This window comes from Lissotriton helveticus, chromosome 2_1 (genome assembly GCF_964261635.1).
Source record: "Lissotriton helveticus chromosome 2_1, aLisHel1.1, whole genome shotgun sequence".
Classification (NCBI taxonomy): domain Eukaryota; kingdom Metazoa; phylum Chordata; class Amphibia; order Caudata; family Salamandridae; genus Lissotriton; species Lissotriton helveticus.
The window spans coordinates 21710817-21737170 of NC_136059.1; the positions used below are offsets into that span (position 1 = coordinate 21710817).

Consider the following 26354-nt stretch of genomic DNA (forward strand, 5'->3'; position numbering starts at 1 on the left):
TCTCTTCCGCCTACCCTTCACTCTAGCATCGGTGAACCTGTTATTCCCCTAAACTCATCCACTTCTTTCCGGGATATGTTCCGAGTTTAAGGTTTCTCAGCGGACCCCTCTGCTTTCACGCTAGCTCCGAGGAACCTGCTACTCTTCCGATGTGACCCTTACTAGGTTACGCCACTATGGGAATTTTGCCAATGAACCCCGTTACTGTCATTTATTCACACATGTATTCAGAAAACCCTAGTTAGTGCTTCCCGGTTATCCTAACCTGCACCTAACTTTCCTCGAACCTGTGACCTCAGGACAATGGATTCTATTCACCACTTGCCCTTTCAATTCCCCGGGGAGTTCGGACAACAAGAAACTAGACGATTGACAATTGCATGGATTAGTACATATAACAATATAAGAACAAGAATAATGGTAATACAGTAATTCATAAATTTCAGCAGCGTATTCACAAGAGAGTGATCAGTTCCCTCAGAACAGCCGCTCTTTTAGCAGCATTAATATAATAGCAGCTTCCGACTTAACTAGTCCAACTAATCCTGCCTAACCTTTAGCTAGTCCCTAACCATCCTCTAGCTACCAGAAAACTGACAGAGCGCGCGAGGCCACCCGACCAACAGTTTTCGCCGTTTCCGGCTTCAGGGCCCATATACTTTTCAAACCACCATATACATCGATCAGGTGACTTCACGAGCTCTATCAAGTTGGTGTGTGTGTGTTCCCTGCTACCAAATTTCGGTGCACCCGACTTACCATCCACCGATGCGGGTGCCTAATGACCACAATGAATCAGGGAGCTAGCTGTAAAGGAAAGGCAGCAAAATACAAACCCAACCAATAACATTCAAATACTGTTTAAATGACCACGGACAACTGGAAGTTTTAAAATGTTTATCTAAAGTTCAATATTTTCTTGCATGAGATACAGCAAAATAAGGCAATCAATAACCAAGATAACGTAAATCACATAGGCAGAAAGAAATAATGACAGAGTAATCATCAAGGTACTAATAAAATGTAACGAGAAAAGATACTATATAAGTCAGTATTATCTAGACAGTGATAGACTAAGTGTGTGTGACTATAGAAGAACTTATAATGAATAACACGCTTCACTTAAGGTGAAAGGGCCTTTGAACAACCTAGGCAACGAAGTTCTAGACCATATCAGGAAATGACACACTGCTATGCAAAATATAATTTCTAACAATTGAGAAGACATAGGAATAACTTTGCAAAATTATAAATGACTGTTCAATAGTTGCGGAAAGGCATGGAAATATAACATATGCAATGTTGACTTTATTTAAGCAAAAGTTAGAAATTCAGAAGGTGCAAGAATTTCAAGAGGTTCAGAGTGATATTTACCTAGAAAAGGTGTGGAAACCAAACCCTGGCCACGGGTCAGTTAAGGACAGGAAACCCTCAAGGAAGGATACCCCTCAAAGGACAGCAGGTGCAGAATGGACACCCAGGACAGGACAGGATACCCTCGGAATAGGAATCAGGACAGGACCCTCAGGACAGGACAGCAAACCCTCAGGACAGGACCCTCTTCAGGACAGGACCGGAACCCACAGTTCGGAAGCAACGCCTGCGCTCCACCCGCTCTGCAGCTATCGATCAAGACCCCGATTGAGTCAGCGAACTCCCAGCTAAGTGCTTTGCCAGCACTTTAAGGTTCAGTAGAACCTTAGTCTATGGTCAAATTCGGACAGAGTGCTCCGCAGCGCTCTGTATCTTCAGTCACCTATTGAGTGCGTTGGGTCAGTGACAGGTCAGCTAAACCAGACAAGTCGGACGGTTCACTAGGTGAACCCAGGGTAGATATACAGTTTTGGGACAGTGTACCACCCCCCAATGTTGCAAAGTGTCAGAATCCCTCAATTTCGATTGGTCCTAAGGTAGGATTTGGGTAACACACCAATCACAATACACGATTTGAAGCCTTCATTTACATATTTGGGTACCGCCTAGCAGATTTGGGGTTCCCATGAGCTAACAGTAGCGCAACATTACAATGTATCATATAAGGAGCCACATTCGCTGTTCTCGCAGGGCAGAGGTGACTTTCTCAGGAGCATCTCGCCCATCACTGCCAGCTGGCTATGTTCCATCAGCCAAGGTCCCTCGTGCTGCCGAATGTCGCACAGGCGCAGAAGGGACCTCCAATATGGCTCTCCTCTCATTCAGACCCCCATTTCCCGCGGTACATGAAAAGTAAGCGAAAACAAATTAATACATAATAATGTCATTATGGAAAACACATCACAGGGTTGGTACTTTTAACTCATCATCAAGAAATAAACTTATGCAATTAAATGTTAGCTACATTGAGACGGACACAAGAGCAGTGGCACGAGCAGTACCACATGATAAGCACAGCTATGAATTACGCATGCGCATAACTTTCCCTCCACTTCTGCAGACGCGTCAGGGCACGTGAGTGTGGCTGACGCATGCGCAGTAACTAAAATACAAGCGGCGGCCATTTTAGGGGACACGAGTAATTATTTTAGTAAAACACATGTGCAAGCTTCACGGTCTTTCTCCAAACTAAATATAAATGTTAGTAAAACATACACGGGTTACCTTGTTACACATAAACGAGGTTCTTGATTTCGGCAAGCCGCAAAATATGCAAAGCTTTGCTTCATCAATGACATCCATTAACTCATCGATGAACGTCTGATTATCACCCGTGGGGTGGTAAATTATGTGTAGTTTGCTGGTGAGGCGCTTGTCATCGGAGATGTTGAAACAGAGATATTCGCAGGAGGATAAAGAGATGGAGTATGCTTGATTGACTGAGATTGTGTTTCGATAGATGCAAGCTAGCCCGCCACCGTGTTTCACGTTTCTATCAAGGCGGATTCCGTTGTGACTGGGAGGGACCTGTAGGTCTAGGGTGGGAGAGGAGGAACTATTTAGCCATGTTTCGGTAAGGACAATAATGTCTAGATCATTCGCGAGGATGAGGTCGTAAATGTCAGGAGCATGTGTGGTAGCGGATCTGCAGTTGATGAGTGCACACTTCATCTTGCTAGTCGAATCAGAGAGAGTAGTCTGCACTATGTTGGGGGAAGGTATCTTACTCTGTCTAGTGTCCTCAGGGTGTGAATTCTATCACCATATTTGGTTTGTGCTGTTGAGACTTTGGCATCTCTAAAATACTGTTTTATGAGATAAAATCAGCAATCAGATAGTATAACAACCTTGGTATTAATCATTAATTATCGAGGCTTTGCGACAGTGATATTGATCCAGAGGTCACACCGGTTTGCTGTGACAGTCAGCCTTAGTCGGGCGCTGCTCCTGGATTGCTGCAGAGAAGTAACCTTCAGCCTTGCACTGCCTGTCCTTCTGTGGCAGGGGCTGTGATAGAGAACATCTAAACACTTATTTCCTACTGAGAAGGGATGCTGCGGGAACCACCTTATACTCTATATATATTTTCTGCATCTCCTAAAATGTAGCATACATTTTAATAGTAGCCATAGGGTGGTAAGAAGCTAGGAAGTTGCTAACCATGTTAGAAATGTTCATATTGTTTTTGATGTCCTTCTCAGACATTACTACATTTATTTTCTCATTCTGAGTGGGTAATGTTCATATTTAATGCAATGGACTTTTTGAAGTTCACCTCGTTTCATAGTACTATTTTGAGTGTGTTATTCATTTATTAAAGAGGGCTTGGAGTTCCACTGTGTCCCTGAACTAATCTAGTGGGATAATTGACCAGAAAACACCGTCCGCATAGTATTGATCAGTGGGATGAGTGTGAGTCACAGTCCAACTGGATTACTAATACTTGCACCGGGGAGTTAGAGATTCCAAACCTCTACGTCTCCGGAGAGGGCACCCCAGATCTTAACACTATCAGTAGTCTACCAACACCTTGCAAAAGGTAAATACCTGCTTTGTTCTTCTGATGCCTCTTGTGCAGTGGCATGGCTAACACTAGTGCAGCTGGTGCAGTGGCACCAGGGCCTTCAGCTGTGAGGGGCCCACTGCATCCCTAATATGACTGTACTTTACTACTCGACTGGAGGGGAGTGGAACCTTTTTTCTTGCTTGCATTGGTGCTGAACCCCTGCTGTTCTTCCTTACGGCTGTGCTTGCATTGGTGCTGAACCCCTGCTGTTCTTCCTTACGGCTGTGCTTGCATTGGTGCTAACCCCTGCTGTTCTTCCTTACAGCTGTGCTTGCATTGGTGCTGAGCCCCTGCTGTTCTTCCTTACGGCTGTGCATGCATTGGTGCTGAACCCCTGCTGTTCTTCCTTACGGCTGTGCTTGCATTGGTGCTAACCCCTGCTGTTCTTCCTTACGGCTGTGCTTGCATTGGTGCTGAACCCCTGCTCTTCTTCCTTACGGCTGTGCTTGCATTGGTGCTAACCCCTGCTGTTCTTCCTTACGGCTGTGCTTGCATTGGTGCTGAACCCCTGCTTTTATTCCTTACAGCTGTGCTTGCATTGGTGCTGAGCCCCTGCTGCTCTTCCTTACGCCTGTGCTTGCATTGGTGCTGTACCCCTGCTGTTCTTCCTTAGAGCTGTGCTTGCATTGGTGCTGAACCCCTGCTGTTCTTCCTTACAGCTGTGCTTGCATTGGTGCATACCCCTGCTGTTCTTCCTTACGGCTGTGATTGCATTGGTGCTGAACCCCTGCTTTTCTTCCTTACAGCTGTGCTTGCATTGGTGCTGAGCCCCTGCTGCTCTTCCTTACGCCTGTGCTTGCATTGGTGCTGTACCCCTGCTGTTCTTCCTTACGGCTGTGCTTGCATTGGTGCTAACCCCTGCTGTTCTTCCTTACGGCTGTGCATGCATTGGTGCTGAACCCCTGCAGTTCTTCCTTACGGCTGTGCTTGCATTGGTGCTAACCCCTGCTGTTCTTCCTTACGGCTGTGCTTGCATTGGTGCTGAACCCCTGCTTTTCTTTCTTACGGCTGTGCTTGCATTGGTGCTAACCCCTGCTGTTCTTCCTTACGGCTGTGCTTGCATTGGTGCTGAACCCCTGCTCTTCTTCCTTACGGCTGTGCTTGCATTGGTGCTAACCCCTGCTGTTCTTCCTTACGGCTGTGCTTGCATTGGTGCTGAACCCCTGCTTTTATTCCTTACAGCTGTGCTTGCATTGGTGCTGAGCCCCTGCTGCTCTTCCTTACGCCTGTGCTTGCATTGGTGCTGTACCCCTGCTGTTCTTCCTTACAGCTGTGCTTGCATTGGTGCTGTACCCCTGCTGTTCTTCCTTAGAGCTGTGCTTGCATTGGTGCTGAACCCCTGCTGTTCTTCCTTACAGCTGTGCTTGCATTGGTGCTTACCCCTGCTGTTCTTCCTTACGGCTGTGATTGCATTGGTGCTGAACCCCTGCTTTTCTTCCTTACAGCTGTGCTTGCATTGGTGCTGAGCCCCTGCTGCTCTTCCTTACGCCTGTGCTTGCATTGGTGCTGTACCCCTGCTGTTCTTCCTTACGGCTGTGCTTGCATTGGTGCTAACCCCTGCTGTTCTTCCTTACGGCTGTGCTTGCGTTGGTGCTGAGCCCCTGCTGTTCTTCCTTACAGCTGTGCTTGCATTGGTGCTGTACCCCTGCTGTTCTACCTTAGAGCTGTGCTTGCATTGGTGCTGAACCCCTGCTGTTCTTCCTTACAGCTGTGCTTGCATCGGTGCTAACCCCTGCTGTTCTTCCTTACGGCTGTGCTTGCATTGGTGCTGAACCCCTGCTTTTCTTCCTTACAGCTGTGCTTGCATTGGTGCTGAGCCCCTGCTGTTCTTCCTTACGGCTGTGCTTGCATTGGTGCTAACCCCTGCTGTTCTTCCTTACGGCTGTGCTTGCATTGTTGCTGAACCCCTGCTGCTCTTCCTACCGGCTGTGCTTGAATTGGTGCTAACCCCTGCTGTTCTTCCTTACGGCTGTGCTTGCATTGGTGCTAATCCCTGCTGTTCTTCCTTACGGCTGTGCTTGCATTGGTGCTGAGCCCCTGCTGCTCTTCCTTACGCCTGTGCTTGCATTGGTGCTGTACCCCTGCTGTTCTTCCTTACAGCTGTGCTTGCATTGGTGCTGTACCCCTGCTGTTCTTCCTTAGAGCTGTGCTTGCATTGGTGCTGAACCCCTGCTGTTCTTCCTTACAGCTGTGCTTGCATCGGTGCTAACCCCTGCTGTTCTTCCTTACGGCTGTGCTTGCATTGGTGCTGAACCCCTGCTTTTCTTCCTTACAGCTGTGCTTGCATTGGTGCTGAGCCCCTGCTGTTCTTCCTTACGGCTGTGCTTGTATTGGTGCTAACCCCTGCTGTTCCTCCTTACGGCTGTGCTTGCATTGGTGCTGAACCCCTGCTCTTCTTCCTTACGGCTGTGCTTGCATTGGTGCTGAACCCCTGCTGCTCTTCCTTACGCCTGTGCTTGCATTGGTGCTGTACCCCTGCTGCTCTTCCTTACGCCTGTGCTTGCATTGGTGCTGTACCCCTGCTGTTCTTCCTTACGGCTGTGCTTGCATTGGTGCTAACCCCTGCTGTTCTTCCTTACGACTGTGCATGCATTGGTGCTGAACCCCTGCTGTTCTTCCTTACGGCTGTGCTTGCATTGGTGCTAACCCCTGCTGTTCTTCCTTACGGCTGTGCTTGCATTGGTGCTGAACCCCTGCTTTTCTTCCTTACAGCTGTGCTTGCATTGGTGCTAACCCCTGCTGTTCTTCCTTACGGCTGTGTTTGCATTGGTGCTGAACCCCTGCTCTTCTTCCTTACGGCTGTGCTTGCATTGGTGCTAACCCCTGCTGTTCTTCCTTACGGCTGTGCTTGCATTGGTGCTGAACCCCTGCTTTTATTCCTTACAGCTGTGCTTGCATTGGTGCTGAGCCCCTGCTGCTCTTCCTTACGCCTGTGCTTGCATTGGTGCTGTACCCCTGCTGTTCTTCCTTACAGCTGTGCTTGCATTGGTGCTGTACCCCTGCTGTTCTTCCTTAGAGCTGTGCTTGCATTGGTGCTGAACCCCTGCTGTTCTTCCTTACAGCTGTGCTTGCATTGGTGCTTACCCCTGCTGTTCTTCCTCACGGCTGTGATTGCATTGGTGCTGAACCCCTGCTTTTCTTCCTTACAGCTGTGCTTGCATTGGTGCTGAGCCCCTGCTGCTCTTCCTTACGCCTGTGCTTGCATTGGTGCTGTACCCCTGCTGTTCTTCCTTACGGCTGTGCTTGCATTGGTGCTAACCCCTGCTGTTCTTCCTTACGGCTGTGCATGCATTGGTGCTGAACCCCTGCTGTTCTTCCTTACGGCTGTGCTTGCATTTGTGCTGTACCCCTGCTGTTCTTCCTTAGAGCTGTGCTTGCATTGGTGCTGAACCCCTGCTGTTCTTCCTTACAGCTGTGCTTGCATCAGTGCTAACCCCTGCTGTTCTTCCTTACGGCTGTGCTTGCATTGGTGCTGAACCCCTGCTTTTCTTCCTTACAGCTGTGCTTGCATTGGTGCTGAGCCCCTGCTGTTCTTCCTTACGGCTGTGCTTGCATTGGTGCTAACCCCTGCTGTTCTTCCTTACGGCTGTGCTTGCATTGTTGCTGAACCCCTGCTGCTCTTCCTACCGGCTGTGCTTGAATTGGTGCTAACCCCTGCTGTTCTTCCTTATGGCTGTGCTTGCATTGGTGCTAACCCCTGCTGTTCTTCCTTACGGCTGTGCTTGCATTGGTGCTGAGCCCCTGCTGCTCTTCCTTACGCCTGTGCTTGCATTGGTGCTGTACCCCTGCTGTTCTTCCTTACAGCTGTGCTTGCATTGGTGCTGTACCCCTGCTGTTCTTCCTTAGAGCTGTGCTTGCATTGGTGCTGAACCCCTGCTGTTCTTCCTTACAGCTGTGCTTGCATCGGTGCTAACCCCTGCTGTTCTTCCTTACGGCTGTGCTTGCATTGGTGCTGAACCACTGCTTTTCTTCCTTACAGCTGTGCTTGCATTGGTGCTGAGCCCCTGCTGTTCTTCCTTACAGCCTGTGCTTGCATTGGTGCTAACCCCTGCTGTTCTTCCTTACGGCTGTGCTTGCATTGGTGCTGAACCCCTGCTCTTCTTCCTTACGGCTGTGCTTGCATTGGTGCTAACCCCTGCTGTTCTTCCTTACGGCTGTGCTTGCATTGGTGCTGAACCCCTGCTTTTATTCCTTACAGCTGTGCTTGCATTGGTGCTGAGCCCCTGCTGCTCTTCCTTACTCCTGTGCTTGCATTGGTGCTGTACCCCTGCTGTTCTTCCTTACAGCTGTGCTTGCATTGGTGCTGTACCCCTGCTGTTCTTCCTTAGAGCTGTGCTTGCATTGGTGCTGAACCCCTGCTGTTCTTCCTTACAGCTGTGCTTGCATTGGTGCTTACCCCTGCTGTTCTTCCTTACGGCTGTGATTGCATTGGTGCTGAACCCCTGCTTTTCTTCCTTACAGCTGTGCTTGCATTGGTGCTGAGCCCCTGCTGCTCTTCCTTACACCTGTGCTTGCATTGGTGCTGTACCCCTGCTGTTCTTCCTTACAGCTGTACTTGCATTGGTGCTGAACCCCTGCTGCTCTTCCTTACGCCTGTGCTTGCATTGTTGCTGAACCCCTGCTGTTCTTCCTTACAGCTGTGCTTGCATTGGTGCTGAACCCCTGCTGCTCTTCCTTACGCCTGTGCTTGCATTGTTGCTGTACCCCTGCTGTTCTTCCTTACAGCTGTGCTTGCATTGGCGCTAAACCCCTTCTGTTCTTCCTTGCAGCTGTGCTTGCATTGGTGCTGAACCCCTGCTGTTCTTCATTACAGCTGTGCTTGCATTTGTGCTGAACCCCGGCTGTTCTTCATTACAGCTGTGCTTGCATTGGTGCTGAACCCCTGCTGTTCTTCCTTACAGCTGTGCTTGCATTGGTGCTGTACCCCTGCTGTTCTTCCTTACGACAGTGCTTGAATTGGTGCTGAAACCCTGCTGTTCTTCCTTACAGCTGTGCTTTCATTGGTGCTGAACCCCTGCTGTTCTTCCTTACAGCTGTGCTTGCATTGGTGCTGTACCCCTGCTGTTCTTCCTTACGACAGTGCTTGCATTGGTGCTGAAACCCTGCTGTTCTTCCTTACAGCTGTGCTTGCATTGGTGCTGTACCCCTGCTGTTCTTCCTTAGAGCTGTGCTTGCATTGGTGCTGAACCCCTGCTGTTCTTCCTTACAGCTGTGCTTGCATTGGTGCTTACCCCTGCTGTTCTTCCTTACGGCTGTGATTGCATTGGTGCTGAACCCCTGCTTTTCTTCCTTACAGCTGTGCTTGCATTGGTGCTGAGCCCCTGCTGCTCTTCCTTACGCCTGTGCTTGCATTGGTGCTGTACCCCTGCTGTTCTTCCTTACAGCTGTGCTTGCATTGGTGCTGAACCCCTGCTGCTCTTCCTTACGCCTGTGCTTGCATTGTTGCTGAACCCCTGCTGTTCTTCCTTACAGCTGTGCTTGCATTGGTGCTGAACCCCTGCTGCTCTTCCTTACGCCTGTGCTTGCATTGTTGCTGTACCCCTGCTGTTCTTCCTTACAGCTGTGCTTGCATTGGCGCTGAACCCCTGCTGTTCTTCCTTACAGCTGTGCTTGCATTGGTGCTAAACCCCTTCTGTTCTTCCTTGCAGCTGTGCTTGCATTGGTGCTGAACCCCTGCTGTTCTTCATTACAGCTGTGCTTGCATTTGTGCTGAACCCCGGCTGTTCTTCATTACAGCTGTGCTTGCATTGGTGCTGAACCCCTGCTGTTCTTCCTTACAGCTGTGCTTGCATTGGTGCTGTACCCCTGCTGTTCTTCCTTACGACAGTGCTTGCATTGGTGCTGAACCCCTGCTGTTCTTCCTTACGGCTGTGCTTGCATTGGTGCTGTACCCCTGCTGTTCTTCCTTAGAGCTGTGCTTGCATTAGTGCTGAACCCCTGCTGTTCTTCCTTACGACAGTGCTTGCATTGGTGCTGAACCCCTGCTGTTCTTCCTTACAGCTGTGCTTGCTTACCTTCTCTACAGCTTCATGAACTCTCCAGAACTTGAAATAAGCTGAATATTTCTATGCCCGATACAGATTACCAGCATCCACCGTCCAAGGGGACAATGACCAGCTCCTGGTGGAAGCCCAGTACATCCCTCCAAAGGCTTCGATACTGCAGGCAGCACAGCGTTCAACCAGCAGTCAGAACCCTCTGATAGTGCGCGCTCTGCAGGACAGCACTGGAAGCACACTGCTAGCGGTCAACGTGTTGTATGACCATTGCTGGGCATCGCTGGCCAACGCTTACAGCAGACCAGCTGCTAGGACCAGGTGAGTGTTTATCTTCCACCTTTTAACAAACGTGGAGCACCAACGCTTGCAATGTCTCACTCAAAGAGGGCGCAGTTATGAGTGTGCTGAACTGTAAGGAAGGAATTCTGTGTATGTTTGGAACTTTAACAAACAAGCCTACTATTGGGAGCAGTGCTAGGAGGAAGAGACTTCTGGTATATGGAGCAGCATAGGAGGAGGTGACGCCGGATATGTGGAGCAGTGAGATTAGGAGGAGATGTGGGGTATATGGGCAGTGCTAGGAGGAAGAGACGTCTGATATATGGAGCAGGCGAGCAGGAGGAGACGTCTGATATTAAGAACAGTGCAAGGAGGAGGAGACGTCTGATATTAGAAACAGTGCGAGGAGGAGGAGACGTCTGATATTAGAAACAGTGCGAGGAGGAGGAGACGTCTGATATTAGAAACAGTGCGAGGAGGAGGAGACGTCTGATATTAGGAACAGTGCAAGGAGGAGGAGACGTCTGATATTAGAAACAGTGCGAGGAGGAGGAGACGTCTGATATTAGGAACAGTGCGAGGAGGAGGAGACGTCTGGTATTAGCAACAGTCGTGGAGGAGGACACGTCTGGTATTAGGGACAGTGCGAGGAGGAGGAGGAGACGTCTGATATTAGGAACAGTCCGAGGAGGAGGAGACGTCTGATATTAGGAACAGTGCAAGGAGGAGGAGACGTCTGGTATTAAGAACAGTGCGAGGAGGAGGAGACGTCTGGTATTAGAAACAGTGCAAGGAGGAGGAGACGTCTGGTATTAGGAACAGTGCGAGGAGGAGGAGACGTCTGGTATTAGCAACAGTCGTGGAGGAGGACACGTCTGGTATTAGGGACAGTGCGAGGAGGAGGAGGAGACGTCTGATACTAGGAACAGTGCGAGGAGGAGGAGACGTCTGATATTAGGAACAGTGCGAGGAGGAGGAGACGTCTGGTATTAGAAACAGTGCGAGGAGGAGGAGGCGTCTGATATTAGAAACAGTGCGAGGAGGAGGAGACGTCTGATATTAGGAACAGTGCGAGGAGGAGGAGACGTCTGGTATTAGAAACAGTGCGAGGAGGAGGAGACGTCTGATATTAGAAACAGTGCGAGGAGGAGGAGACGTCTGATATTAGGAACAGTGCGAGGAGGAGGAGACGTCTGATATTAGGAACAGTGCGAGGAGGAGGAGACGTCTGATATTAGAAACAGTGCAAGGAGGAGGAGACGTCTGATATATGGAGCAGGCGAGCAGGAGGAGACGTCTGATATTAAGAACAGTGCAAGGAGGAGGAGACGTCTGATATTAGAAACAGTGCGAGGAGGAGGAGACGTCTGATATATGGAGCAGGCGAGCAGGAGGAGACGTCTGATATTAAGAACAGTGCAAGGAGGAGGAGACGTCTGATATTAGAAACAGTGCGAGGAGGAGGAGACGTCTGATATTAGAAACAGTGCGAGGAGGAGGAGACGTCTGATATTAGGAACAGTGCAAGGAGGAGGAGACGTCTGATATTAAGAACAGTGCAAGGAGGAGGAGACGTCTGATATTAGAAACAGTGCCAGGAGGAGGAGACGTCTGATATATGGAGCAGGCGAGCAGGAGGAGACGTCTGATATTAAGAACAGTGCAAGGAGGAGGAGACGTCTGATATTAGAAACAGTGCGAGGAGGAGGAGACGTCTGATATTAGAAACAGTGCGAGGAGGAGGAGACGTCTGATATTAGGAACAGTGCAAGGAGGAGGAGACGTCTGATATTAAGAACAGTGCGAGGAGGAGGAGACGTCTGATATTAGAAACAGTGCGAGGAGGAGGAGACGTCTGGTATTAGCAACAGTCGTGGAGGAGACGTCTGATATTAGGAACAGTGCGAGGAGGAGGAGACGTCTGATATTAGAAACAGTGCAAGGAGGAGGAGACGCCTGATACTAGGAGCAGTGCGAGGAGGAGGACACGTCTGGTATTAGCAACAGTCGTGGAGGAGACGTCTGATATTAGGAACAGTGCGAGGAGGAGGAGACGTCTGATATTAGAAACAGTGCAAGGAGGAGGAGACGCCTGATACTAGGAGCAGTGCTAGGAGGAGGACACGTCTGGTATTAGGAACAGTGCAAGGAGGAGGAGACGTCTGATATTAGGAACAGTGCATGGAGGAGGAGACGTCTGGTATTAGGAACAGTGCGAGGAGGAGGAGGCGTCTGGTATTAGGAACAGTGCGAGGAGGAGGAGGCGTCTGGTATTAGGAACAGTGCATGGAGGAGGAGGCGTCTGGTATTAGGAACAGTGCGAGGAGGAGGAGGCGTCTGGTATTAGGAACAGTGCAAGGAGGAGGAGACGTCTGATATATGGAGCAGGCGAGCAGGAGGAGACGTCTGATATTAAGAACAGTGCAAGGAGGAGGAGACGTCTGGTATTAGAAACAGTGCGAGGAGGAGGAGACGTCTGATATTAGGAACAGTGCATAGAGGAGGAGACGTCTGGTATTAGGAACAGTGCATGGAGGAGGAGACGTCTGATATTAGGAACAGTGCATAGAGGAGGAGACGTCTGATATTAAGAACAGTGCATGGAGGAGGAGACGTCTGATATTAGAAACAGTGCGAGGAGGAGGAGACGTCTGATATTAGGAACAGTGCGAGGAGGAGGAGACGTCTGATATTAGGAACAGTGCGAGGAGGAGGAGACGTCTGATATTAGGAACAGTGCGAGGAGGAGGAGACGTCTGATATTAGAAACAGTGCAAGGAGGAGGAGACGTCTGATATATGGAGCAGGCGAGCAGGAGGAGACGTCTGATATTAAGAACAGTGCAAGGAGGAGGAGACGTCTGATATTAGACACAGTGCGAGGAGGAGGAGATGTCTGATATATGGAGCAGGCGAGCAGGAGGAGACGTCTGATATTAAGAACAGTGCAAGGAGGAGGAGACGTCTGATATTAGAAACAGTGCGAGGAGGAGGAGACGTCTGATATTAGGAACAGTGCAAGGAGGAGGAGACGTCTGATATTAAGAACAGTGCAAGGAGGAGGAGACGTCTGATATTAGAAACAGTGCCAGGAGGAGGAGACGTCTGATATATGGAGCAGGCGAGCAGGAGGAGACGTCTGATATTAAGAACAGTGCAAGGAGGAGGAGACGTCTGATATTAGAAACAGTGCGAGGAGGAGGAGACGTCTGATATTAGAAACAGTGCGAGGAGGAGGAGACGTCTGATATTAGAAACAGTGCGAGGAGGAGGACACGTCTGGTATTAAGAACAGTGCATGGAGTAGGAGACGTCTGGTATTAGCAACAGTCGTGGAGGAGACGTCTGATATTAGGAACAGTGCGAGGAGGAGGAGACGTCTGATATTAGAAACAGTGCAAGGAGGAGGAGACGCCTGATACTAGGAGCAGTGCTAGGAGGAGGACACGTCTGGTATTAGGAACAGTGCAAGGAGGAGGAGACGTCTGATATTAGGAACAGTGCATGGAGGAGGAGGCGTCTGGTATTAGGAACAGTGCGAGGAGGAGGAGGCGTCTGGTATTAGGAACAGTGCGAGGAGGAGGAGGCGTCTGGTATTAGGAACAGTGCGAGGAGGAGGAGGCGTCTGGTATTAGGAACAGTGCAAGGAGGAGGACACGTCTGGTATTAGGAACAGTGCTAGGAGGAGGACACGTCTGATATTAGGAACAGTCTGAGGAGGAGAAGACGTCTGATATTAGAAACAGTGCGAGGAGGAGGAGACGTCTGATATTAGGAACAGTGCGAGGAGGAGGAGACGTCTGATATTAGAAACAGTGCGAGGAGGAGGAGACGTCTGATATTAGGAACAGTGCGAGGAGGAGGAGACGTCTGATATTAGGAACAGTGCGAGGAGGAGGAGACGTCTGATATTAGGAACAGTGCGAGGAGGAGGAGACGTCTGATATTAGGAACAGTGCGAGGAGGAGGAGACGTCTGATATTAGGAACAGTGCGAGGAGGAGGAGACGTCTGATATTAGAAACAGTGCAAGGAGGAGGAGACGTCTGATATATGGAGCAGGCGAGCAGGAGGAGACGTCTGATATTAAGAACAGTGCAAGGAGGAGGAGACGTCTGATATTAGAAACAGTGCGAGGAGGAGGAGACGTCTGATATATGGAGCAGGCGAGCAGGAGGAGACGTCTGATATTAAGAACAGTGCAAGGAGGAGGAGACGCCTGATATTAGAAACAGTGCAAGGAGGAGGAGACGCCTGATACTAGGAGCAGTGCTAGGAGGAGGACACGTCTGGTATTAGGAACAGTGCAAGGAGGAGGAGACGTCTGATATTAGGAACAGTGCATGGAGGAGGAGACGTCTGGTATTAGGAACAGTGCGAGGAGGAGGAGGCGTCTGGTATTAGGAACAGTGCGAGGAGGAGGAGGCGTCTGGTATTAGGAACAGTGCGAGGAGGAGGAGGCGTCTGGTATTAGGAACAGTGCAAGGAGGAGGAGACGTCTGATATTAGAAACAGTGCAAGGAGGAGGAGACGTCTGGTATTAGAAACAGTGCTAGGAGGAGGAGACGTCTGATATTAGAAACAGTGCGAGGAGGAGGAGACGTCTGATATTAGAAACAGTGCAAGGAGGAGGAGACGCCTGATACTAGGAGCAGTGCTAGGAGGAGGACACGTCTGGTATTAAGAACAGTGCATGGAGGAGGAGACGTCTGATATTAGAAACAGTGCGAGGAGGAGGAGACGTCTGATATTAGGAACAGTGCGAGGAGGAGGAGACGTCTGATATTAGGAACAGTGCGAGGAGGAGGAGACGTCTGATATTAGAAACAGTGCAAGGAGGAGGAGACGTCTGATATATGGAGCAGGCGAGCAGGAGGAGACGTCTGATATTAAGAACAGTGCAAGGAGGAGGAGACGTCTGATATTAGAAACAGTGCGAGGAGGAGGAGACGTCTGATATATGGAGCAGGCGAGCAGGAGGAGACGTCTGATATTAAGAACAGTGCAAGGAGGAGGAGACGTCTGATATTAGAAACAGTGCGAGGAGGAGGAGACGTCTGATATTAGGAACAGTGCAAGGAGGAGGAGACGTCTGATATTAGAAACAGTGCGAGGAGGAGGAGACGTCTGATATTAGAAACAGTGCGAGGAGGAGGAGACGTCTGATATTAGGAACAGTGCAAGGAGGAGGAGACGTCTGATATTAAGAACAGTGCAAGGAGGAGGAGACGTCTGATATTAGAAACAGTGCCAGGAGGAGGAGACGTCTGATATATGGAGCAGGCGAGCAGGAGGAGACGTCTGATATTAAGAACAGTGCAAGGAGGAGGAGACGTCTGATATTAGAAACAGTGCGAGGAGGAGGAGACGTCTGATATTAGAAACAGTGCGAGGAGGAGGAGACGTCTGATATTAGGAACAGTGCAAGGAGGAGGAGACGTCTGATATTAGAAACAGTGCGAGGAGGAGGAGACGTCTGGTATTAGCAACAGTCGTGGAGGAAACGTCTGATATTAGGAACAGTGCGAGGAGGAGGAGACGTCTGATATTAGAAACAGTGCAAGGAGGAGGAGACGCCTGATACTAGGAGCAGTGCTAGGAGGAGGACACGTCTGGTATTAGGAACAGTGCAAGGAGGAGGAGACGTCTGATATTAGGAACAGTGCATGGAGGAGGAGGCGTCTGGTATTAGGAACAGTGCGAGGAGGAGGAGGCGTCTGGTATTAGGAACAGTGCGAGGAGGAGGAGGCGTCTGGTATTAGGAACAGTGTGAGGAGGAGGAGGCGTCTGGTATTAGAAACAGTGCGAGGAGGAGGAGACGTCTGGTATTAGCAACAGTCGTGGAGGAGACGTCTGATATTAGGAACAGTGCGAGGAGGAGGAGACGTCTGATATTAGAAACAGTGCAAGGAGGAGGAGACGCCTGATACTAGGAGCAGTGCTAGGAGGAGGACACGTCTGGTATTAGGAACAGTGCAAGGAGGAGGAGACGTCTGATATTAGGAACAGTGCGAGGAGGAGGAGACGTCTGATATTAGGATCAGTGCATGGAGGAGGAGGCGTCTGGTATTAGGAACAGTGCGAGGAGGAGGAGGCGTCTGGTATTAGGAACAGTGCGAGGAGGAGGAGGCGTCTGGTATTAGGAACAGTGCGAGGAGGAGGAGGCGTCTGGTATTAGGAACAGTGCGAGGAGGAGGAGGCGTCTGGTATTAGGAACAGTGCAAGGAGGAGGACACGTCTGGTATTAGGAACAGTGCAAGGAGGAGGACACGTCTGGTATTAGGAACAGTGCTAGGAGGAGGACACGTCTGATATTAGGAACAGTCTGAGGAGGAGAAGACGTCTGATATTAGGAACAGTGCTATGAGGAGGAGACGCTTGATATATGGAGCAGGATACGAGGAGTAGATGTCTGTTATATGCAGCAGGAGGAGACGTCTGGTATTAGCAACAGTGCTAGGAGGAGACGTGTGGTACATGGAACAGTGCCAATCCCCCATCTATCTTTGAATTGCTCCTGGGTAAAGAGGCTTATGGCCTTTTGCTACTTAGGACGGATAGACATTACTATAGTAAAACTCGATATAAGGTAATGGATGGTATCTGGAGAGTGTGGAAAGCTGTACAGAAAACAATGGCAATCCCGAAAATTAACTATTATACGCCCCTCTAGAACTCTAGCATATTTCCGCAATATAGCAATGATAGGAAGGGAAGAGTGTGGGAGCAACAAGGAGCCAAAAGAATTGGGGATATCTTCGATGCAGATAACCTGATGAGTTTTGATGGTATCCAACGCAAATTTGAAGTCCCTCCCAATCATGGTTTTAAGTATTTACAAATCTGCCAAACGCTTATGGGAATTAGACTCGCATCCACCCAGGGGGCAGAATAAATATGATTGATTACCTACTAGGAGGCGGAACTGGAATTAAAATGATTTATAGGTCACTAATGGAATCGATTCATGATGATATGGATAAATGTGAGACCTCGTGGATGGCGAAATTAGGGGATCCGGATGTCGATTTAGATAAAGCAATGCAACTAGCGGGCAAATTGTTTTGGTCCACGAATTTACGAGCACAACATTACAAAACCCTTTTTAATCTGTATTATACACCTGCCAAGTTTTTTCAATGGGTCAAAAGGGAGGATGACAAATGGCCAAGGTGTCAGGAAGGGCCGGTCAACTTGGTGCATATGTTTTATCAATTTGAAAAACTAAAGGGAATCTGTGTTGAGATCGAGAAGTTTTGGCAGGGGCTGCTAGGTGTTAAGATCCACCTATCCCCTACCCTCAGGATAACTGGAATTGATAGCAATCTGGGCCTTAAGAAGGAGGAGGAAGCCTTTGTGTTTATATGTGTGGCAGTCCCACGTATGTTGCTGGCGGCAGGATGGAAGGATAGCCTGGCACCTTCCTTCCAGCTGTGGTTAGCCAGGCTCCTGGGAATTCATAACATCGAATCCTCTCTGTATATTCGGAGAGGTAGGAGGGTGAGGGAGCTGGGACTAAACACCTGGGCCCCCCTTAAGGACTGGAGGGAGACTTGTCGTTAGCTTACTCTATTGTTCAAATATGAATTTTCCCCTTGAGTCTAGTACAAAAAGCCAGTAATCCTTATAACATGTATTTCTGCTGATTTTACATTGCTTAAATCTGTGCATAATTGATTTATTAAGCATATGAATTTCTATTGTATTGATTTGTTTATTGTATTGTACCAGGTATTAATAGAAATATATTTTAAAAAAAAGAACACTGCGAGGAGGAGATGTCTGATATATGGAGCAGTGCTAGGAAGAGGAGACGTCTGATATTAGGAACAGTGTTATGAGGAGGAAACGTCTAATATTAGGAACAGTGCTATGAGGAGGAGACATCTGAAATTAGGAATGATGCTATGAGGAGGAGACGTCTACTATTAGGACCAAATGCAAAAGCAACAGTTGATGGACAGAATGCAGAACAATGTCATTCATTCACCCCAGTACAAATATTTGGTCCTAAATCCATCGTTTTATGCTCACCATGCCATTCCAGTTTGAACCCAGCCATATGCAAATCAGTCTTGACCCTTTGCCCCATGGGAACAGTCCAGCCCGAACTGGACTGGAAAAAAGCATCCTACGGCCGGTTTCTGGCTATCAGCCCTCATCAGCCTGGATAGCTTAATTCCAGTGGCATGGAGAACACGAGACTCACGTCTGAGCATACCCATCCCACTCGGGGTGACAAATGCAAAAACAACAGTTGATGGACAGAATGCAGAACATTGTCATTCATTCACCCCAGTACAGAGATCTGGGCCTAAATCCATCAGGGAAGACATGGCTTGGCAGTTCGGTCTGGACTGTTCCCGTGAGGCACAGGGTCAAGACTGATTTGCACATGGCCATGTCTGAACTGGGGTGGCAGAGTGGGCTAAAGAACGGTGATGGATTAAACCCAGATCTGTGAGTGGGGGTGAATGTTTTGCCATTGTGCAACATTCCGTCCATCATCTTGTGTGTTTTAATATTAGGAATAGGCTCGGGTGAGGAGACATCTGATACTATAAACAGTACTAGGAGGAGGACACGTCTGATATTAGGAACAGTGCGAGGAGGAGACGTCTGATACTAGGAGCATTGCTATGGGGAGGAGACGTCTGACATTAGGAACAGTGCTATGAGGAGGAGACGTCTGGTATATGGAACAGTGCTAGGAAGAGGAGACGTCTGGTATATGGAACAGTGCTGTGAAGAGGAGACGTCTGGTATATGGAACAGTGCTAGGAAGAGGAGACGTCTGGTATATGGAACAGTGCTGTGAAGAGGAGACGTCTGGTATATGGAACAGTGCTAGGAAGAGGAGACGTCTGGTATATGGAACAGTGCTGTGAAGAGGAGACGTCTGGTATATGGAACAGTGCTAGGAAGAGGAGACGTCTGGTATATGGAACAGTGCTAGGAAGAGGAGACGTCTGGTATATGGAACAGTGCTGGGAAGAGGAGACGTCTGTTATATGGAACAGTGATAGGAAGAGGAGACGTCTGGTATATGGAACAGTGATAGGAAAAGGAGACGTCTGGTATATGGAACAGTGATAGGAAGAGGAGACGTCTGGTATATGGAACAGTGCTGGGAAGAGGAGACGTCTGGTATATGGAACAGTGCTAGGAAGAGGAGACGTCTGGTATATGGAACAGTGCTGGGAAGAGGAGACGTCTGGTATATGGAACAGTGATAGGAAGAGGAGACGTCTGGTATATGGAACAGTGATAGGAAGAGGAGACGTCTGGTATATGGAACAGTGCTGGGAAGAGGAGATGTCTGGTATATGGAACAGTGCTAGGAAGAGGAGACGTCTGGTATATGGAACAGTGCTGGGAAGAGGAGACGTCTGGTATATGGAACAGTGATAGGAAGAGGAGACGTCTGGTATATGGAACAGTGATAGGAAAAGGAGACGTCTGGTATATGGAACAGTGATAGGAAGAGGAGACGTCTGGTATATGGAACAGTGCTGGGAAGAGGAGACGTCTGGTATATGGAACAGTGCTAGGAAGAGGAGACGTCTGGTATATGGAACAGTGCTGGGAAGAGGAGACGTCTGGTATATGGAACAGTGATAGGAAGAGGAGACGTCTGGTATATGGAACAGTGATAGGAAGAGGAGACGTCTGGTATATGGAACAGTGCTATGACGAGGAAACGTCTGATATTAGGATCAGTGCTATGAGGAGGAGGCGTTTGATACTAGGAGCAGTGCTATGAGGAGGAGACGTCTGGTATATGGAACAGTGCTAGGAAGAGGAGACGTCTGGCATATGGAACAGTGCTAGGAAGAGGAGGCGTCTGGTATATGGAACAGTGCTGGGAAGAGGAGACGTCTGGTATATGGAACAGTGATAGGAAGAGGAGATCTGGTATATGGAACAGTGCTGGGAAGAGAAGATGTCTGATATATGGAACAGTGCTGGGTAGAGGAGATGTCTGATATTAAGACCAGTGCTATGAGGAGGAGACGTCTGGTATACGGAACAGTGCTAGGAGGAAGAGCCTTTTATTATGATCAGTCTCAGGGGAGGAGACGTCTGATATTAGGACCAGTGCAAGGATGAGGAGATGTTATCTTATATTAGGAGATGCACAGTGGTATGAGGAGGAGACGTCTAATATTAGAAAGAGGCTGAGGGGAGTAGGAGACATCTGATATTAGTTACACTGCTAGGTAGAGGAAACATCTACAGTTAGGAACAGGCTCAGGCAAGTAGACATCTTATAATAGGAACAGTCCATAGAGGAGGAGACGTCTGATATATGGAGCAGTGCTAGGAGGAGGAGACGTCTGATATATGGAGCAGTGCTAGGAGGAGGAGACGTCTGATATATGGATTTGATTTAAAAAACTAAATAGGCACCAATTAACTGGATAACTCTATTGTCAGGCCCCTAAAGGTGGTTGACTGATGAACAATCAATACTCAAATTGGCTCTTTCATATCATGATGAATCTAAGATGAACAATTTAAACAAGTGTGTGCATTTTCCAAAAAATAACCTTTTTAACATGAACAAACAAAAAGGATACAAAGCAATATAACAACACACAATGATTGAGGTAGATAGATGATGTACAAAAGTTAAGACACTGACGCTGTCTGCAGCGACAGCTGTTCGGGAGAGGAGCAACGCCCTTTGAATATCGCTCGATTATAGTGATTGTCACCTTCAGCAAATCCTTACGGATTGCGTTAGCAATATTACTTCATTTGGCTTGGAGTCTCAGCCATTATTCCGGTGTTAGTTACCTGGAAGTTTTTAATCTTTGTGATTCGCCTGGTTCAACAAACGTATTGTTTGACCAGACATAAGGGTCAATTATAACTCTTTACTCAACGTCCTGACGATGGTCTAACGGACATTTATGCCACCAAGGCCGAAACGTCAACCGGCTCATCTACTTCCACAGTGATTCATTTCCTTAGGAATTGTTTTATGTTATTTCAGACTCATTTTCCATCACAAAAGTATTTTGGAATAGATGTTCACACATTTGACCCTGAGGTCTTAACTTTTGTACATCATCTATCTACCTCGGTCATTGTGTGTTGTTATATTGATTTGTACCCATTTTGTTTGTTCACATTAAATAGGTTTAGTTGTTGAAAAATGCACACCCATGTTTAAATGTGACTGTAGGTCAGAAGGGCATCAAACTGGAGATCCCGGCAAACCTCTAGCCCACCTGCAGTTGCCAATCTGCTAATGGGACCTTGGGAACAACTGGCGATGCTAGAGAACCCGAAGAGGTGACTTTAGTACGAAAGTGGACTTAGCACTCTTGCTGTCTAGCCCAAACACAAGCAAAAATACAGACTGCAGCCTTTTGTTAACAGGGTTAGCATGGAAGGGTTGAGAGAAACTGCTGCCAGCGTCACCATGGTGGGTCAGAATTTAGTGTTCCCCGATCAATACATGCCTGGAAGGTCCTAAACAGTCACCAACGCTGACAATGTGATGACAAACTATCACATGACGATGGTGTATTTTGACTGGGAGGATTGCTGGTAAGAAAAAAGTAGCAGTCTCTCTGAAACTCCCAGTTGAATGTTTGCTTGGTATCGATTTGGAGACCTCACCCGGGGCTGAGGCAGAACGAAGGATCCACGCAGCGATCCTTGTAATCCTGCACTGTGTAGGAAGCTGGCTCTGTATTTACTATACCAAAGTGAGGCACAGTGTGCAGAGTCCAGTGGAACCCAAAAGGTAGGCAGAGGTACAAGTAGACAATACCTTACTCTCTATCTGTGGTAGCTTGGTCGGGCAGTAAGGCAGTATCAGAGGACAGTGTTAAGCATTTGTTGTACACAGTCAGTCAGCAAAAGGTTTCACACACTTTTAGTTGATGGTGCCGGGTGCATGATTAAGAAGCCCCGTATTTAATGCTTTTGTGTTGTAAGGCTGAGACGCTTTTAAACATCCTTGCTGCATGATTAATATGTTTGCAAGGAATTTTAACTAACTGCTAAAAACTGTTAAAACCTTGTTCTTTATTTTACGAAAAGCTGCTCCTTACCTCCCCTACGCCGCCTCTGCCAGCGCCCCGTTCCACCACGGGACCTCCCGCTTGTTGTGGAGGGCGCCGGCAAAAATCTGCTTCCCCTGCCCTGACTGGCTGCATGGGGTCACGCGGGCTTTGGCTCATAGGTCCACCGCTATTTAACCCGGATGTCGTTCTCCGCGAACAGCGGTCGCGAACAGCGGGCGCGCGCCGAAGTCGCGCCTAAGTCCAGCCCGTCTGCTCCTGTCCGCGCTGAGGACGCGATGGGGGCTAGGGAGGATACTGTATTTACTGCTGGTCTTCCAGTAAGTCTGACTTTTTCTCACCAGGACTTAGCTGCACTTAAGCCTTCCAAACTCACCTACCATCATAAGCTCCCCCCAGAGGCTTTCCTTGGATCTCTGGGCTGCTGTTGCTACACCGCTTATACTGAGTCCAAAATCCATGACATTTTCGCACTGCGGCCGCCCGCTAAAACTTCTATCGCGCCCAATGCAATCTTGGAGCGGGGGTTCCTTATTAATTCCAGATCATTGGTTAAGAACAACATTGCTTTCAGTGATTTTGTCTCTGCTAGGAAGCCCACATGGGTCTTCATCACAGAAACATGGGCCTCTGACTCTTCTGGCCCTGAGCTCGTCAACACCATCCCACAAGGCTACGCGTTAGCTAGGATGAATAGAGTTGGTCGCAGAGGAGGAGGTCTGGGTATTCTGTACAGGGCCTCTTCCATCTGTCGTGTCTCAACTCTTTCCTCCCCCTCGGATTCTTTCAGGCCATCTATTTCTCTATAACCTCTTCTCCCGCTGTCTCTTTTTCGGGTCTTCTGATTTATAGACCTCCGGGCCCCAGAGCTGGTTTCTGTCATAATTTACTTAAAATATTAGAACCCTATTTTGGTAGATCCCAACTGACCGTTATGGGAGATTTGAACTTCCACTTAGAGGATCTAGGGTCTAGTGATACTCTCCCCCTGGTGGACTTTCTGGCAGCATGCGGTCTTCTACAACTGGTGGACAGCCCTACCCATCTAGCTGGTCACACTCTGGATGGGGTTTTCTCCAACGACCCCAGACTAACAACAGGCCCCCCCATCTCTCTTGTGTGGTCTGATCACCTGGCTGTCCCCCTAGTATTAAAATCCCCTTCCTTCCCCATTAAGCCCCATCACACCGGGAAAAGGGAGCTCAAGCGGAATTTCAGGAGCATTTCCAATGACTCCCTGGCCCCCCCTTATGGCTAACACAAGGATTTCTCCTACAGGGGACGTCAGTGCCGCTGCGCTGGAGCTTTCCAACGCCATTGCTAGAGCAGTGGATTCTCTGGCCCCGGCCACGTCTCGTTATTCCGCTAGAAAGAGACCCTCGGCCCCCTGGTTTTCAGAAACACTCAGGCTCCTTTGGCAGGGCTGTAGGAAACAGGAGAGACTTTGGCGAACGAGTTGGGACATCAGGGAAAGGGAAAAACATAAACTTCTCCTTAGAGAATATAAAGCAAAGATAATTAAGGAAAAGCAGGCCCATTTTTCTAATCTAACGGCCTCCCTTACATCCCCCAGAGAATTGTTCAGGATTGTTGATTCCCTTTGTACTTTGCAAACACCTGACCCTATTGTAGGCTCCCAAGAGTTGTGTTATAAGATCTCGCTATTCTTTCACTCTAAAATAGCTGATATCCATGCCACTCTTGAATCACAAAGGGATCTGCTGGGATCTCCTCTTACTCTGGCCTCGTCTCCTACAGAATGGATACCAAAGGAACCCCAAAGTAGGCTGTCCAACTTCCCCCTTCTTACTTTCCAGCAGGCCGATTTGCTTCTGAATAAGATTAATTCTGGATCTCCCTTGGACCCCTGCCCCCTCAAGACCCTGAAAGACTGTAGGGAAGTCCTGATGCCCCATTTCCTCGAAGTGATGAACCGGGCCATAACTGAAGGTATTTTTCAATCATCGTGGAAAAAGGCAACTGAGCCTTGCTGTGGCAAGAAACCGGCGAAATCCTGCCAGCTGCAACCAAGACTCTACAACTGGGCCGGCTGCCCTTCCCACAAACTGCGAGGCATCCAAGAAACCCCATCGACCTTCGAGCCTTCTCCAATTGCCAAGAAACCTTCCTTTGAGCTACAGGGTCTAGTCCCCGGCAACCGCCGGTTAAAGAACCACGGTGGTTGAGGACCAGTACTTGTGTCGTGGTGAATCAATACTGTAAAGGAACTTGTAGCGTGCCTCCATCACCTCAAGGGATCCTCTCACCACAGCGAATGGTGGTGCCAACAGCCCCGCTCCTGAGAGCCCGTACCCTCCTGATGGTGGCTTCAAGGGTGGAAGCAACAACCTTGGCACAACCGCCTCCCCTCCGCGACGGTCTGCTCTGCAACTCACCTGGGGCCTGACCAATGTTGATCAACTCTGACCTTTAACACCCAAGGCTTCTACTACTCCTTCTACAGGGGTACATCGACTCCTGCTGTACCCGAACAATGGACCCTTTAAGGTCTTCATCTTGCCAGTGAACAAGACCTCCAACCACTTCAGGTAGCGTGGTCATTCGAAACTCCTCAGTGGAATCCTCCTTCCAGAGACCACATGGGCTACTGCATAGGTGGTACTCCCCTAACCAAGCGTGCACCTTCATCCCAGCAACTGCGGCCGCTGGGTTGGTGGTGCTCACATAAAATTACAGTGACCTGCTGCTGCTGACCGCGACAGTGACGCGTTGGTGGTCCAATGAACACAATATATAGAACCCCGCTCCATTGCTTCCTGCACTGTCTGCGATGGTAAATATTTGACGGTGTTGACCGCTGAGTGTATATCTTCGATCTGAAGTCTAGCTTCTCAAAAACATTTAAGCATGTGTGTTATTTTTATACAACATTGGTCTCAGATTTATTCTTGTGTGTGTCCTGCTTCCTGCCTCTGTGTGTGACAACAATGCTTCGCATGACCCTGTGATAAGCATAACTGCTCGCCCGCACTACCACAAAATAAAGCGTTCGTACTCTCTGTTTTACCACTGTACCGCTTCCAGGGGATTCTTGGTCTCTACACAGTGAGCTTGGCTTGAGTACACTGTACAGAGGGCCAGTCTCCCTCACTGACTGCAGGAAAGCAAAATATGATCCCTGGAAATGTTTGAATTGATCAGAACTACTGGTCATTACCCTACGCTGCATTCCATGACATCATTTTTTGATTCTCTGCCATTATGGATTTGAGCTAGGAATGTGTCCCCCAGCTGGTCACCAAATCTCTCGAGCTTGCATTTCTACTCCAAGGCATACTGCTATTTGTAAAGCACAAACACTGCAGTCATGTTAAATGCACCCCATATTCACGTCACTTTACAGTGACCTGCACTTTGCTCATAGTCTCTTTAGTGCTTGAATGTGGCAAACATCCACCTTTGAATACCATGGATGCCGAGGCACGATGGCGGCCGCTACTCTGGCCGAGTGAGGTGCTCCTCTGATGACCCCGATCAAAATTCCTACCATCGGTGATTCCCCCGCCGAACAACAGAACGAGAGCAGTGTCTAATTTGTGGCAACTGACCTGTTTTAGACGCTACAGTGGTGCTATTTCTCCGTCTAGCCGAAGACCTGTGGCAGCTTCGGAGAATACGTTCGAGAATACGTCTGCGGTGAAGGAGACCAGCTTGGCGGCCGTGGTTTCACGGCATCGGATCCAGCTGAGAGTAATTGTCGGAGCGGGAGTGGAGCGGAGCATTGAGCCTGTGACCGCGCAGGATCGAGCGAGGTGGATATTTACTCGCCTTTCTCGCTTTTTCTCATCTTTCTCCTGCCGCAGCCCCTCTTTGTTACCCTGGCTGCTTGAGAGTCATCCAAGCCGGTGCCTGGCTCAGTTCCTGAGTTGCGGGTTGTGAGGCGGGCTGAAGCTCTGGGCGGCTCATTTCGGAAGTGGTACCGGCGCAGCACGGTATAGCTCCTCGATTTACTGGAAAGATCCTTTACAACGGACCTGTGGTGCGACTGTATTGTTCTTCCCGAAGACGTCTCAGGTAAAGGGAGAAAAAGAGAGCCTGCTTCTATTGGGGGAAAAACATTTATTGACTCTCGCTTGAAA

General features: G+C 48.9%; 1 protein-coding gene across 1 annotated transcript in view; it reads left to right on the top strand.

The window, feature by feature from the left end:
* The window catches only part of LOC144817672 (uncharacterized), a 207389-nt gene that overhangs the window by 163335 nt on the left and 17700 nt on the right, over positions 1-26354 (top strand). The window contains exon 9 of the mRNA XM_078674402.1: positions 10021-10257. Within this exon, the coding sequence (XP_078530528.1) occupies positions 10021-10257 (237 nt within the window). The remainder of the gene's footprint in view (positions 1-10020; positions 10258-26354) is intronic.